The sequence below is a fragment of the Arabidopsis thaliana genome, chromosome 3, assembly GCF_000001735.4.
Source record: "Arabidopsis thaliana chromosome 3, partial sequence".
In the NCBI taxonomy this organism is placed as follows: Eukaryota; Viridiplantae; Streptophyta; class Magnoliopsida; order Brassicales; family Brassicaceae; genus Arabidopsis; species Arabidopsis thaliana.
In genome coordinates, this window is record NC_003074.8 from 14,084,388 (window position 1) to 14,099,767 (window position 15,380).

General features: G+C 38.7%; 2 protein-coding genes and 1 pseudogene across 7 annotated transcripts; 2 read left to right on the forward strand and 1 right to left on the reverse strand.

The window, feature by feature from the left end:
* Window positions 1-860: 860 nt before the first annotated feature.
* Window positions 861-9,283, forward strand: AT3G33530 (Transducin family protein / WD-40 repeat family protein; the record flags this gene model as incomplete). Of its 5 annotated transcripts, none has more annotated exons than NM_001203075.1 (22): window positions 911-1,931; window positions 2,342-2,801; window positions 2,872-2,888; window positions 2,962-3,080; window positions 3,169-3,350; window positions 3,543-3,679; window positions 3,851-3,895; window positions 3,981-4,047; window positions 4,702-4,831; window positions 4,928-5,042; window positions 5,484-5,559; window positions 5,632-5,892; window positions 6,005-6,165; window positions 6,522-6,627; window positions 6,816-7,020; window positions 7,117-7,403; window positions 7,633-7,754; window positions 7,936-8,080; window positions 8,159-8,251; window positions 8,416-8,489; window positions 8,585-8,638; window positions 8,753-9,265. In NM_001203075.1, the coding sequence occupies 22 exons, from the start codon at window positions 967-969 to the stop codon at window positions 9,060-9,062; spliced, it is 4,131 nt and encodes a 1,376-aa protein (NP_001190004.1). In that variant the 3' UTR covers window positions 9,063-9,265. The 5 variants fall into 5 exon arrangements, with proteins under 5 accessions (NP_001326679.1, NP_001326680.1, NP_001190004.1 ...); NM_001161187.2 differs by having other exon boundaries at window positions 967-1,931; window positions 4,904-5,042; window positions 5,632-5,814; window positions 8,753-9,139; NM_001339078.1 differs by lacking the exons at window positions 2,872-2,888; window positions 3,851-3,895 and having other exon boundaries at window positions 861-1,931; window positions 2,993-3,080; window positions 5,632-5,814; window positions 8,753-9,249.
* Window positions 9,269-11,201, reverse strand: ARP6 (actin-related protein 6). The gene is made up of 6 exons (NM_114070.4): window positions 10,217-11,201; window positions 10,070-10,133; window positions 9,906-9,990; window positions 9,770-9,820; window positions 9,625-9,687; window positions 9,269-9,533 (listed from the first exon to the last, which is right to left on the reverse strand). Exons 1-6 carry the CDS (start codon window positions 11,087-11,089, stop codon window positions 9,404-9,406), a joined length of 1,266 nt encoding a protein of 421 aa, NP_566861.1. The 5' UTR covers window positions 11,090-11,201; the 3' UTR covers window positions 9,269-9,403.
* Window positions 11,202-13,411: 2,210 nt separating this feature from the next.
* Window positions 13,412-14,144, forward strand: AT3G33448 (annotated as a pseudogene; the record flags this gene model as incomplete). Its single annotated transcript has 2 exons — window positions 13,412-13,466; window positions 13,810-14,144.
* Window positions 14,145-15,380: the final 1,236 nt, after the last annotated feature.

Genomic DNA, 15,380 nt, shown 5'->3' on the forward strand with positions numbered 1-15,380 from the left:
AATAGATGATTTTAGCTTTCCGCTTAGTGATTTTCTATCATAGTGTTTATCAAACGCTATTACAAAATAATCAAAATAAAAATTAATCTTTCATAGCAGTAACGGAAAATGAGTTATCCTCTTGTGCTATCAATGTATCCTCTTGTGCTATTAATGTGGATATTTGTTGTAGTGATAACAAGATTAAGACTTCAATCTTATGTTGCTAGCAGTCATCCTCAATGATTGTCGGATCAATTTGCCAAAGAAAGCATTGTTGGGCAGCAAAGAACTTTGTAAAGAGTGAGGACTGATAGATGAGATGACACAAAGATTGAGGTTGGGGAGTCATCTAAATATCTATCAATTGTGACAGATAATGAACTGAAGAAAAAAATAATGAAAGTTTCAAGAACATCAGTTTGGGGAGTTGAGATACCTCCAAAGAAGAGATAATATCACTCTACAAATACTGTCATCCACTTTTTGGTATCACGTAGTTTCGACAAAGCAGGAAAAGGTTGTTTCGTTTTTTTTCTTTAATCCAGTTTTTAGGAATTTGTGTGTGTTAACTTTCAGGTAAAAGATGAAGACTAGCCTATGTTGTAGAGTCTTCTAATGATCCTTGGTTATTCTCATTGCGAGCTCATTAATCCTTGAATGTTCAAGATGTTATGGTCGAGCTTCAAGTAACTTAGGATACTTTTGGTTCTGTTGAAGTAGGGATTGTCAGTACTCTGTTTGATAATCCAAAACTTGTAATAGTTAGCAGGCTTTAAAGGTTGTAGGTGGTTGTACCCACTTTTATAATGTTTGGAATCTCTCTGTTTCTAAACAAAAAGAACACTTTGTGAAAAAAAATTAAAAATAGAATGGTCCTCTGTACATGCTGGTTCATGTATAGATTTCAACTCACCTTTGGAAGTTTACAAATGAGACAATTGAAATTGAAATCGAGAGAAATTAAGTTGGTAGAAAGCTGCAACAATGGCAGCATCGAAGCCATCACCAACCGATACCTGGGATTCTACTCTCCCCGGTCCTCCCAGCCGTAACAACTTCGGATCCGCCGATCTCAGTCCCTCCGGTCTCTTCGCCTTTGCCTCTGGCTCCTCCGTCTCTGTCGTCGATTCTCGTTCTCTCCAGCTCGTTTCCACTATCCCTCTCCCTCCTCCTCCCGGTGCTCTCTCTCCCTTCGTCACTTCCGTCCGTTGGATTCCTCTCCCTCTCCCCCGCGATCTACTCTCCACCGAACCCTCCGCCTCTCACCTTCTCCTCGCCGTTGCAGATCGCCACGGCCGTGTCGCTCTCGTTGACTTCCATCTTCGCTCCGTCGTCGTCTGGCTTAATCCTTCCTCCGATCCCAAGCTCGGAATTCAAGACCTTTGTTGGGTTCAAGCTCGCCACGATTCTCATGTCCTCGCTGCGATTTCTGGATCTTCGTTTCTCTCGCTCTACACGACCTCCGGTGGACTTTTCTGGAAGTACGATGCCGGCACGGAGATTCTCTCCTGTCTCCGCCGCGATCCCTATGATTCTCGCCATTTCTGTGTGCTTGGCCTTAAAGGATTCCTATTGTCGGTTAAGGTACTTGGAGATAGTGAGAACGATGTTGTGATTCAGGAGATGCAGATAAAGACAGATTTCAGTGAGCTACCGAGGTTGGAAAGAGAGGCAGCTAGTAATGGCAATTCATCATCGTCTTCGCCTGCTTCAGCCGCATTTCCGTTATACTTTGCTAGATTTGCCTTCTCGCCACATTGGAAGAATATACTCTTTGTGACGTTTCCTAGGGAGCTATTGGTGTTTGATCTGCAATATGAGACGCCCCTCTCGACTACGCCATTACCTCGTGGTTGCGCCAAGTTTCTTGATATCTTGCCTGATCCAAACAAGGAGTTGCTTTATTGTGGTCATGTCGATGGCAGGCTCAGCATTTGGCGTCGGAAAGAGTAAGATATCTATGTCCTTTAAGGGTGGCTTCATTTTAGCTTTTGATGGTTCAGGGTTTTGTGTTTCCAGTCACTATACAGATTGAGTTGCTTGTTAACCAGGAGATGGTTGAAGCAATCACCGTTTACATGTTAGAAGTATCATCTTTTAAAGAATCTACACTGGGAAAATATGGATAGAATATTTTAGGTATCAGATTTTAGGGTAATCATGCTAATAGCCTTGTGCTTCAACCAGTCTAGTCTACCTATCTGGTCATATTTGAACTATCTGGTGTCTTATAGTGTCTGAGATTGATGGTATAAAAGCGTCATATGAATATGACTTTGTATCTTGTTATGTTGAATAGACTTGGATACCCCTGTTCTGGATGCATATCTAAACTATAGCTCGTTACATATCATTGCAGAGGAGAACAGGTGCATGTCATGTGTACCATGGAAGAGTTTATGCCATCTATTGGAATGTCCATCCCGTCTCCTTCCGCTCTGGCTGTTCTACTCAGTCATTCAGACTCCACAATGCAAACCATTACAAAAATTCACCCGGATGGAACCTCTTCTATAGATTTTGATAACCCATTTGACTTTTATGACGAAAGTCTTCTTGTTTCTAAGACAACTTTTATCTCCCTATCTGATGATGGCAAAATATGGAAGTGGGTCTTAAGTGCTGAAGGTGTTGAAGATGCTCTGAAAAATGCATCAGACTTGGACATGGGTATTGGAGCCACTGAAGCAGCACTTCCTGGAGCTATTCAGGAAAATGATTCCTCAAGTCTGGATGATGAATTAGTTGTTGCACCTACAAATCGAAGCAGAGGTCACACATCAGGTTCCTCCATGGAAAAATCAGATCTATCATTTAAGGTTGGTGGCTGGAAGGTTTTTGGGTTAACTAGTTCCTTAATCACTATATGACTATTCCGCCAGAGGGTAGAAGTTTGGCGTTACCAGGTTCCTCATCATTAGGGTTGTGTTTTCCACAGTATGTGTTTATTGGTCTTTTCATTATTTTTCTACTTAACAGGGCTTATACTTGTTTACTTCGCTCAATGCAGATCAGCCTGACTGGACAGCTTCAGCTTCTCTCTTCCACAGTCTCTACACTTGCTGTACCATCTCCGTCTCTTACAGCAACCCTAGCAAGTTTGTTTTGTTCTCCCTTGTATTTGTAATACTAAAAGTGTTCATAAGAAACTCAAATGATTGATTTATGGATTGATTTTAAATGAAGGAGGGGGTAACATTCCTGCTGCAGCTGTTCCGTTGGTTGCTTTGGGAACTCAGAGTGGGACAATCGATGTTGTTGATGTATCAACGAATGCTGTTGCTGCAAGCACTTCGGTTCATACTGGTGTTGTTAGAGGCCTTCGGTGGCTTGGAAATTCAAGATTAGTTTCATTTTCTTACAGTCAGGTGTGCAAATATATTTTAATAATCCAACATGTTACGTCGCATCGCTTTCTTCTATTTTTTCGTAGTGATTTCCAATCTACAGTTGGTTTAAGAATAGTATTAGGTTTAGTTTAATTTCCAGTTGTTTTTTTATAAAAAATAATAGAATTAGGAAAGTGACATCCGGCATCATGCACTGGTTTGTGGTTTCAGGTGAATGACAAAAGCAGAGGCTACATAAATAGGCTTGTTGTTACCTGCCTTAGAAGTGGGTTGAATAAACCATTTCGTGATTTACAAAAGCCAGAGCGCACTCCCATAAGAGCTCTTAGAACTTCTTCTTCCGGAAGGTTTGATTTTAATGTTTTTTTACCTGCTTGAGTATTTGATGCCTATAAATAATGTAACTAAATGCTTGTGCTCTTCAAGCTATCAGCTTCTCACTAATAATTTAAGCTTAAGAACATCGTCTTTCAGTATTGAAAATATGTTCCTTTATAAGATGACAAATGTCAATTCAGATCATCGAGGATACTCCTTCACTATTTCAAAGATGAGGAACTATTGTAAAATTGGAAGTTATTACTTTGGACCCGAGCTTCTAGATACCTCTTCTGATGCTGAGAATTCGTTTTTTCTGTCCTGTTGCAGGTATCTTCTAATTCTTTTCCGTGATGCTCCTGTAGAAGTTTGGGCAATGACCAAGCATCCAGTTATGGTGAGTGAGCTCAAACCCCAAAATATTTACTTTTTCTACTTAAGTTAGTCTCAGTGAGTGGATGACAATAACTTTTTCTCTCTTATGTTTGCAAGCTTAGAATTTGCAATTTTACATTCTGACTTTTTTCTTTAGATGTCCCATTCTATATATCTTACTCTCTCATTCCTGTAATACTTTCTTCGTATGGCCATTTACTTTCACGTAATAATGCCTTGCCCACCTTACACTTTTTGCATGTGAAATTGAGTAATTGGCACCAAATAATCACTGGCTCATGTTAGGTCTTGAACATCATAATGCCTAATAAGAACGATTATGCATAAAATTGATAAAGCTTGTCCCTTTAAATTTTTTGAGGAGATTTACTTATAACAACATTCTCTATGTGGCTTCTTTTCTTGGCTCCCCCCTTTTGCAAGTGCTAACAAGCCTTTCTTGCCATGCCAATATCTATTCTTGTGAACTTTTAAGAAGAAAGTAATGATGGTATGGAGAATGGGTCAAATGAGAACTAAAAGCGTTCTTTATATAAATATACTCTTGCATCTTGTTTAAATATGTCGTATCTAACTTGTGGAGTGTTTAGTATCTTTTTGAGGTTATGTATTCTAATCAATTATATTATGTTTCTTATTTCTCTTAATCGTGTAGCTTAGATCATTAGCTCTTCCTTTCACGGTAGTGGAATGGACGCTTCCAGCTGTTCCGCGCCCAGGTCAAGGCGGTCCGTCCAAACAATCGCTCTCAGCATCCGAAGGAGTAACTGCTTCAGGAGACTCTTGTGAGATGTTTATGACAATTCAAACTGTGTTATCCTGAATATACCCAAGTCTTTGATTCATTTTTTTCTAAGGGGCGGTAATTGACATATTTTCAGCATCAGTGGGCTCAGATGGATCGCAAGAAGAAACTGTAGAGAGTTTTGCATTTGCACTAGTAAATGGTGCTCTTGGAGTATTTGAAGTCCAAGGACGTCGAATTCGAGATTTCAGGTAAAACTAATCAGAGTTCCGTTAACTCAATTTTTTTTCAGAATTCTTCTTTCCGTAGTAATACATTATAGCTGCGTTTTTATTTTTGTCACAATGCTGATCATAGTTAAGGGCTTCTGAATATCTCTCTGATTCTGAGAAGATAATATGAAATAGTGATTGCACATTATTGCTTACCTGCTGTAGAGTTCCTTTTCACTTATTCCATGCTTGTTTTTCAATCTGTTTCTTTGCCATCTGTCATTAAATTCTTCTTAAAAAATTGCGAGATAGGGAGTAGATCTTTATTGTCCAATTTCAGAAAGTGCAGAAAATTCACTACCTGATAGTTGTTAGTAGCCGCCTTTACATAAATTAGCACTCACCTTCTTGAACCTTGATTGCTGTGTAATCTTCTTCCTATATTCACTGACGTATAGACGATCCCGCCTCTATTTCTAGACCTAAATGGCCATCTACTTCATTCGTTCCCTCAGATGGATTGGTTACAGCCATGGCATATCGCTTGCCTCATGTGGTTCGTTTCTTTTTACCTTCCAGTTCTGTCTCTTATTTTTATGAGAGATCATATTTTGCTCTCTCTTTTCAGGTTATGGGAGATAGATCAGGAAACATAAGATGGTGGGATGTAACAACAGGACAGTCATCTGCATTTAATAGTCACAGAGATGGAATACGGAGGATCAAATTTTCTCCTGTTGTTGCTGGAGATCGCAGCAGAGGGCGTGTAGCTGTGCTATTTAATGACAATACATTCTCTGTATTTGATCTGGTGAGTCTTAAGAGGATTCAGTATTTTCCTTCAATTTGTGCACATGTCTTGTGGTTTCAAAGGTGGTGTACTAATATTGTGTAGTGTGAAGAGAAAACAAGAACAGGACTGGTTTTATTGATACTTGTTTGAAATTGTCTGTCAACTCAAAATGACTCTTTCTGACACTTGCTTTTGAAAATTGCTGCAGGATTCACCAGATCCGTTAGCCCAATCACTTCTCCAGCCTCAAATTCCTGGCACCCTTGTACTGGAACTTGATTGGCTGCCTCTGAGAACTGATAAAAATGATCCGCTTGTTCTATGCATTGCCGGGGCTGATAGCACCTTCCGGCTCGTTGAGGTTACTGTGTATGTGTAAAACTTTATTCGTATGCAGAGTCCCATGAATGCTTTCAGATTAGGATTAGTTTTTTTCAGCATGTTGTTTCTCCCCGTATAACTTAACTGTATAGAATAGACATGTCTAGGTTTATCTATTTTGCTCACCAGAGGACTGTGCCTAAAACAAGGCCGTGTAGATGGATTAGTGGGGTTGACAACTAGGCGCCCTTTCCCCCAGGTTAGGACTTAGGCATGCCTAGGTTAGGGCATATAAATACTGTTTTTTTTCTGAGGGTCCATTATTATTGATCCAAGTTTGAATTGGCTACAATCATTTACTTCTGCGATCTTTAATTTCCAACTTTTTCTTCCGGATTTTGCAGAAATGAAAAGAAAGCTGGCTTTGTGCCCCAGTCTAAATCAGTAAAGGAGAGGTTTCGTCCTATGCCTATGTATTCCCCTATCTTACTTCCTGTGCCACATGCGCTGGTAACTTTCTTTGCTTTGGAGTACTTCTTGATTCTGAAGTCAATCTTGGTTTAGTTCTGAATTCATGTAATCCAGAAGATACTAATTATTGCATTATCTGTATATCCGTATAATCTCCCAAGACAGGTTCTGAGAAATGAGATTCCGATTACTCTTGACAATGTGTCTGATTATTATTATACATGCAGGCACTGCGGATGATTTTACAGTTAGGAGTGAAACCATCTTGGTTTAATACGTCTAGCACAACTTTGGAGAAGAGGCCTCATTTAATCCGTGGGATGGCTTCATCCTCTAAGGATCTACGGAGTTACATGATTCAGTTACCGCCTTTAGGGGACCCTGTAGTGCCCGAAATGCTGTTGAAGATACTAGAACCTTATCGGAAAGAAGGTTGATCTCATTTGTCACCACAGACTAGCCTCTCTCTGTTAAGATACCTGTTTAAGTATTCTATTTTCTTACCTTCTCTAATTTCTTGTATCCTAGGTTGCTTGCTGGACGATGAAAGAGCAAAACTTTACGCTGATGTGGTCAAGAAAGGTTATGCTGCAAGATTTGCTTTTGCAGCTTCTGTTTTTGGTGAAACCTCAGAAGCACTTTTCTGGTTGCAACTTCCTCAAGCCATTCGCCATCTGATGAACAAGCTAACGAGAAGGTCTCCGCAGAAAATCTCTTCCCCTACTTTAGACTCAGGAGCTGATGAAGTAGCTATGCCGAGTAAAATACCATCTACTGGATTATCGTCACCTGAAGCCAGGAAGATAGACTCTATGGTCAGTTTCAAAATAATTTTTTTTTTCCTTTCAAAAGATCATGCATTCTAGCCATTCCCTTCTACCAGGATGCAGAGACGAGATTTATTTATTTTGGAACTGGAGCTCCTTCACTTTGTAATTTTCTGCTAGCTTAATGGAGCTTTCTTATTTGAAGTCGGTTTGGATTAGAAATTTCCATTTGCTTAGTGTTTGTTGGTGAGCTTATATTCTACATTTTCTCGAACAGTGTGATGGTTCACTTAGATTGATGGCTTTTGAGCGAGAAGAATTACGGACGCGTGCCAATGAACGTCTTCCTTGGCATGAAAAATTAGACGGAGAAGATTGCATTCAGAAACAAGTACACGAGTTAGTATTTCACCATTAGCTTGTCTTTACTGTTTATTGTCCTTTCAATTTATTACTTGAAATTACGGTTTTGTTTTAGTAGTAGCTCCTGTGTAAAATGGAAACTATATATTTTAGAAGCATCTTAAGCTGAGAGAAAAAGTAGTTGTGTTGATCTTGTATCGGTAACCTCTTTGACCAGGCTGATATCAGTTGGAAATTTGGAAGCTGCTGTTAGTTTGCTGCTTTCTTCAGCTCCAGATTCTCCATACTTCTATCCAAATGCTCTCCGAGCTGTTGCACTCGCTTCTGCTGTGTCTAAATCTCTTCTCGACCTTGCACTAAAGGTATCTGTCTTTGCTATATTGGATAATCTTTCGTGTCCTTGTAAAAAAATCATTCCATCACATTTGTTCCACACGTAGGTTGTTGCAGCCAACATGGTAAGGACCGACAATTCACTCACTGGTACTCATCTTTTATGTGCCGTTGGTAGGCACCAAGAAGCTTGTTCACAGGTTAGCTTTCTTTGTTTCCTTGGTCATACTACATATTGCATATTCTTCGGAACTATGCTTCCACTGAAATTGTCATTTCATTAGTTATTCGAGAATATTCTTAGCTTGGTTTAATAATAGGCAACGTTTTAGACACAGAATATTTTATACTTTTTAATATGCAGCTCCAAGATTCTGGACGATGGACCGATGCTGCTACCTTGGCCGCAACACATTTAGAAGGATCGGATTATGCCAGGTCTTTTCTTCTACGGTTTACTTCTAGATCTAATTATTATTTCCTATTATTGGTTACTAGTCGTTGTAACTACTCCTATCTCTCTATCTACTCAGGGTATTGCAAAGGTGGGCTGATCATGTTCTCCATGCGGAGCACAACGTCTGGCGGTACTTTATCATCATGCTCACATTCAATACAGTTTAACTTAGAAAATTTAAATGTGACATAAATTCCTCAAACAGTTCCGATGATGAGAAAAGAATTTCATTTTATTAATGCAGGGCCCTTATTTTATATGTGGCTGCTGGTTCCCTGCAAGAGGCGCTTGCAGCTCTCAGAGAGGTGCAACAGCCTGATACAGTAGCCATGTTTGTCCTCGCGTGTCAGGAGATTCATTCAGAAATCATAACCGAGCTATCAACCCAAGACGAGGAGTCTGAATCTGCTTCTGGTGATGGCACAGTACCGCTGCCCGATCTGCCTGGTCTTGAATCAGGGAAGGAAGAAGTGACAGCGGTTTGTGAATACTTTCAACAGTACCAGAGAAAGCTAGTGCATTTGTGCATGGACTCTCAACCCTACACCGACTGATGAGGAAACTATACTACCAAACTCTTTCGTTGGCTATGCAAAATTACGCACATGAAATCATCTTTGAAGAACAACAACAAAAACAAGTTTTTGCATTTAAATATTACTGTATTTGTGATATAGATAATGTTTCTGCATGTTGTACCCTAAACCCTTCTTCTGTGTAAACTTGATTTAAGAAGACAAGATAATTTTCTCTTGTTGTTTGGTTATTACTTAAACGGTTTGAAGTTTATCAAATTAGAGGAAGAAGAAAAACAATACATGCATTACAATATACGACAAATAATGTGAAGAATTTCAACTTACAACCAACTCATGTGATATTGTTTTGGTTAGCCTCAATGAAAGAATCGTCTACGACACCGAGCTGATCCAAGTTCTTCGTACTCAGCCTTGGTGACACACATGGACTCGAAATCCGGGCTGGAAGCCAAAAGTGAACCACCTCTCCATACACCTAGTATGGGGCTGCAAATACAAAAGGAGTTAAAATAACAAAGAAAGAGCTGCAAATATAAAGAGTAAAAAAAAAAAAAAAAAAAGGATTGAGGTTGTTTACTCCTCCTGAGTTGTTATCTTCACATCAAAGTGATCTGGGACAAGTGGTCGAAGCTCTCCTTCTCTGCAATAATGTCTCAGACCATCAACTTCTCTAATAATAAAGCAGTACTAATGAATGATTCATCACATAAATTTAGCCTTACAGTCTCTCCTTAAGTTGTGGAAATAATGTACTTCCACCAGTTAAGATAATGCTGCGGTAAAACATCAAACATTAGACATCAAAGCTCATTCAATAACAGCAGAAGATTAAAAATAAGTAATCCATTTGAAAACCACCTTTGATACAAAACTGGTTGCAAGTAAGAATGGCATGAGTTTATAGCTCGGACAATGCACTCTGCAAGTCCCGCCTGATTCATCCCTATCCCAAAACAAAATAAAATACCATCTCATCATCATCTTCTATCTACAACTACATTCTAACATTCATCAACACAAACCTAAATCTGCAGGCTGGAATAACGTCTCAGGTACAAGAAAACGCTCATTCGTTAAATCAATCTCCTGCAAAGACAAAAAAAAAACCTCAAACTTGAGAGAAATCCCTACCACCACCACAGAGACAAAAGAATCGAAAAAAAGTTTACATTTTTGTTCATGTCAGCCTTCTTTCTCTCCCCAACCTTATCCATCACCACCACAGACTCTTTCTCTGACAAACTAAGAAACCTCTTAGCAGCTTGAGGGTCTTTAACATAGCCTTTGGTATGTGTAACACCATCAGGAAGAACATAAGTAGACTTGATAAGAGTGTTCCCATTTCTAGCAAGGCGGAGATCACGAAGAAGATCAAGTGAAACAAAACAAAGCTTCTCTTTAGCATCATCAACTAAAAAAGTTTCATCCATAACATTAATAGATCTATAAGAAACCAATTCCTTCAAGTAATTAGTAAAAGCTTTTCCTCCTAAATCAATCCTCTTAATGGCGTGATTAAGAGTGAAATTGTGAAGAACAGGAACAGCGTGAGTGAAGGAGAAACCACAATCAACAACGAGACTACACTGAGTCTTTGAGAGGATTGAATCAGGCTGACGACTAGCTTCATAGAGATGAACAAGAGATTGAGGATGAGCTATATAGAGAGAAGAGAATCCGAAATCTTCGAAGACGAGTTCGTCGGTGGTTCGTTGAACGGAAGGGATTGAGAGTGGTGCTTCGGTGAGGAGGAGAGAGGAGGAGGAAGGAGCTATGTGGAGGAGGGAAGTGAATAGGTGTGACCAGATTTCGCGTTGTAGGTCGGAGTTTATGAGGTAGCCACGGTCGATTGGGCGGCGTACGGCGGCGGAGGTGAGGTCGATTTCGTCGGAGAGAGTGGTGAGTGGTGATGGGTGGATGAATTTTTTGGAAGAGAGAGGTTTGTAGAGACAGTTCGGGATTACGGTGGTGGGATCACGCTCGCCGCCTTGTCCGGCTTTGATTAGACCACCGCCGTTGTCTAGAACAACGATGTTTGACATTGATGACGATGACTCGCCGCCGCCGGCGAACGAACTCTGTAAGTGGTTTTTTGTTGTTTAAATGAATCGGTTTAGGATCTACTGGTTTAAGCTAGTGCGATTTTAAGAAAAGACTGTATTGGAATTACCAGTTTAGAGATTTCAAACTGAGGGAAGAGTGAATTTGAATTAGGGAAATTACTAAAACCGGTCCGGTTGTTCCGTTAAACGCTACAAAAGTTAGTAGGCCCGGGAGTTCGACTAAATCGGGTTGGTCGGATCGGGTTATTCGGTTTAAGGAAAATTCAGGGTTTTGAAAATTTCACTGAATAGACTCGAATTAAAATTCGGTTCGGATCAGTTCGGTAGTCGGTTAATTCGGATCGGTTATTAGCTAAAATTTATGTTCTGAACATGAACTGGATTTTGTATTTTTCTTGGTTTATAGATTTTTTCATTTTGGTTTACATATTACAATTACTCTATTACAAACACAAATCTAGTAAAATACTAAAATGGGAAATTTACATTTATAACCTACAAAAATATTATAATTAGGTAACTAACACTCTAAAAAAAAGTAACCAATATTGTTTGTATTTTCTGTAATAATGCCAATACTATCCCTGTTTGAAATACACGCTCTTCATCTTCTCCCTTCCATAGAAAACCAATTATTCTCTTTCACTAACTATTAACTTTTGAACATGGGTTTGGCTCTAATAAATTTCAGTCCACCGTTTATGAAGCTTTTGATTTTGCCAACGATTAACAGAGGTGTATTGGGCACAGAAGCAAGACAGTTAATTTTCGGAAATGACATTTCGGTTTTGCTCGAAATTGAATTAGAGGTTTTGATTTACACAGGCAAGACTTCAGATTTTGTTGGAGTCTTTGGTTTTTTTTAAGAGACTTTGGTTTTATTTTTTGAAATTGAATTAGTCGAGATTCTCGCTAATAAGCGCTGAATTTGATCAATCTCTGTTTTCTGTTTCCTTCATTTGATTTCTTTTTTTGGGTCTCTCTAATTTATTGGCGTCGTTGTACTTTTTGGGTATACTATTTACGTATACCTTGTACTATATATGTTTTAAAATGAATTGTTTGTTTTGATTAAGGATATTAAGTGATTTGATTAGTGTTTTATATTAAAAGTCTTGGGTTCCCTATATATTATCTTAGGGTTTAGTATCCTTCCATCAAAAAGTATTTAATTGATTATTTGGATTCATCGGAACAAACGTTTCTATTTGAACAAATATATAATATTCTATCTTTCTATGATGATCTGTATAGAATTTGATACCACTATTCATTTTTTAAGAAATTCGTTTCCGATTTTTAAAATTCAAATCATATTAGATAAACAAAAAAAAAATCTGTTTTTTCAATAGTATCTTTAACTTTAACCAAGTAATATTGTTAAACTAATAAAGTAAACAAAATCAAGAGGGGTGAATATATATTACTCATATATATTTCTCTTTCCTCCTGTGGCTTCTCTTTCTCTCCAAGCGCATCGTTGGGAAGGAGTTGGGTGTATTTTCACAACTGACATGTGCTATCAAATGAATTACACACATTATGGTGCTATATATTTAATAACTTTTTCAAAAACCGTCATTTTTGTAATTCACCCTACTAAAATAAACCATTACAAATAATATAAAAGCCCAATACAATTAAAAAACCCAACATACAATCAAAAGCCCAACCCAATAATTTTTTTAGGGTTTTGCAAAGGAATGAGCAAAGTGACTGCGGCTCTGGCTGTGATTGTGACAGCGACGGTAAAAACCACGGCGATCTCCGACCGTCCTATTCCAACTTGAAGGAGTCCTAATCAACAATGCCACTAAACTGGAAATTTGAATCCGGCGTGCCATCTTTTGATCTGCATGCCACTCTTGTAGTGGATAATACCTATTTACCCTTAATGAATTATATCAATTAATTTTAAAAGAAAAATCAAAAACAAAATCCAAATCGAAATCGAAATTATCCCGACCCAACCCAATTAATTCCGACCCAATTCATTTAATTCCGACGAGATAGGCGATTTCCGATTAACTTCCAACATCGGTGATTTTTGACATTGGCTCCGTCGAGTCTGGGGAAACTTTGCTAGGTCAGCTAATCCAATTCTCCGGCCGTCGATTTCTCCGGTGCTGCGTGCTACGTGAGTCGATACTATTGGATCGAATTCTTTATTGATCTTTGCTGCGGCTACTCTGGAAACGATCCTTCTTTAGTTCTTCCATCTCCTGTAAGTATTATAGTTAGTACAATGTAATTGAATTGAATCAATGTGTAAGCAGAATCAAACCATATTTGCATAATACAATGGATGGACGAACTGAAATTGAATCAGACACTGGTACATCTCGTGGTTCAACTGGTACTAATATAGTGTTTATATTTGTAGGAGGCGATGAAGAAGAGGATCCAGATGAACCTACACTTTGACTATGGAGGGTACTATACAGCAGACCATGAGTGAAGTTGCAAAAATTCAATATACGGTATAGTGTTTAAGACATCATCTTTGGAGAGAATAACATATGCGGATTTAATAGATAAGATCTGTAGAAAGATTGCTCTAGGTGGAGAGAAAAGGAATCTGAAATTGAGTTACAAGATATGTAAAGCATGGAGAGAGTCTTATATTGTAGATAATGAGGATGTGTTGATATATTTAACGTCATTGGATAAAGAGGGATTTAGACCTGTTTTGCATGTAGAGTTATGCAGTGATTTGGAAAGTAATAATAGGCAAGTTCCAATAGTAGAGCGAAGAAGTTCATGCGGTGTAAATTATGGGGAATTGGCTGCCAATGTTGTAATGGTTGCGGATGTAAATACAGGAATTCTGAGTACTAATGAACTTATTATTGAACTAGAGGAACAGCGTGAGACAGTTAGTGAACCTATTATTGAACTAGAGGAACAGCGTGAGACAGTTAGTGAACCTATGATGCTAGAGAATGGAGTTTCTGAAACTGTTATTGAACCGCTGATGATAGAGTGTGGGGTTAATGAAGATTCTGATAATGATTATGTTAGGGAAGAATATTGATAATAGGTTTTTAGTCAATTAATTCTAAAACACTATCCTGTCGTTGTAGTATTTTAGGTGTCAATCCAAATGAGTGTGATACAAACAAATGAGATGTGATCAGAAGTCACTAAGTCAAGCCAAGCAATAACAGTTTTGGGGTTTCTAACAGTCCTAAGCGAACATGCAGAAAACAGAAACAATAACAGAATTACTAAAATCACTCGACTACAACAGGCTGATGCCAGAAGTAGGATGTGGTCGAGTAACTGGTCGAGTAACAGACATGATATGAAACAGATATACTCGACTGCACAGTCTGTTGCCAGACACTGGGTGTGGTCGAGTATACTGGTCGAGTAACAGACAGGAAACAAGATAACTGTACTCGACTGCACAGTCTGTTGCCAGACACTGGGTGTGGTCGAGTAAGTTGGTTGAGTAATTGCAAAAACTAAGAAACAAGCAATGAGAATGATTAAGCGATAACGATAAAACAGAGAAATAATATAGACGAGAAATTCCTAAGGATGGGGTAATCGAGTATAGTGGTATCCTAGCCTATCCGAATGGTTAACAAGCGCAATCAAGTTATCCCTAGACAACAGGTTCAACAACAGATCAATTCACTCCCGTGATAGAAATCCTCAAGCAAAGCTAGCCCAGACTAATTCCCATTAACGGAATCTAACTATGCAGGCAATAAAAACAGACTGATAAAGTCAATAAACGCTCTAAACGGCCAATCCCTTGGGATAGAGACGCATATCTCAGGAACTAGTGGATCAAGCATTTCATCGAACACCTTCTGGGTGCTGGAATGCTTGGGATCGAATTCCAGTTGATCAGAAAGAAATAAGCAGTAAACGCAAGTAGTCCTAAAGGGATTCAATCAATTCTAAAACTTAACCACTCTACAGACTACGAATTCCACAACTACTCTATCCCATCCCTAAGAATTCTAAGTCACTACTCAGACAACATGCTCAAAGACATAAACGTAGATAAATGATAATATTGCATAAGTAAAGAGATAAAGAGTAGAGAAACAGGATGACAAATGAAATCAAATGCGGAATCTGAATAACTTGGAAAAATCTCGAATTACAGGTTGCAGAAGCAAAAGCGGCGCAGCAGAGTAAAACAAAAAATAAAACTGAAGCAAAAACTCAATGTCGACTAGATGTCTCAGGACAGAACCCTAAGACATCTATTTATACAAAACGAAATAAAATGATAGTAGACGGGCCAATAACC

What these genes read in the sequence shown, in the direction of transcription:
- ARP6 (NM_114070.4), bottom strand. Translation starts at nt 11,089, where the DNA reads ATGTCAAACATCGTTGTTCTAGACAACGGCGGTGGTCTAATCAAAGCC. An exon ending in AGGCTGACATGAACAAAAAT is followed by an intron (nt 10,134 to 10,216) that starts GTAAACTTTTTT and finishes TTGTCTTTGCAG; the next exon opens with GAGATTGATTTAACGAATGA. An exon ending in CCACAACTTAAGGAGAGACT is followed by an intron (nt 9,688 to 9,769) that starts GTAAGGCTAAAT and finishes ACATTATTGCAG; the next exon opens with AGAAGGAGAGCTTCGACCAC.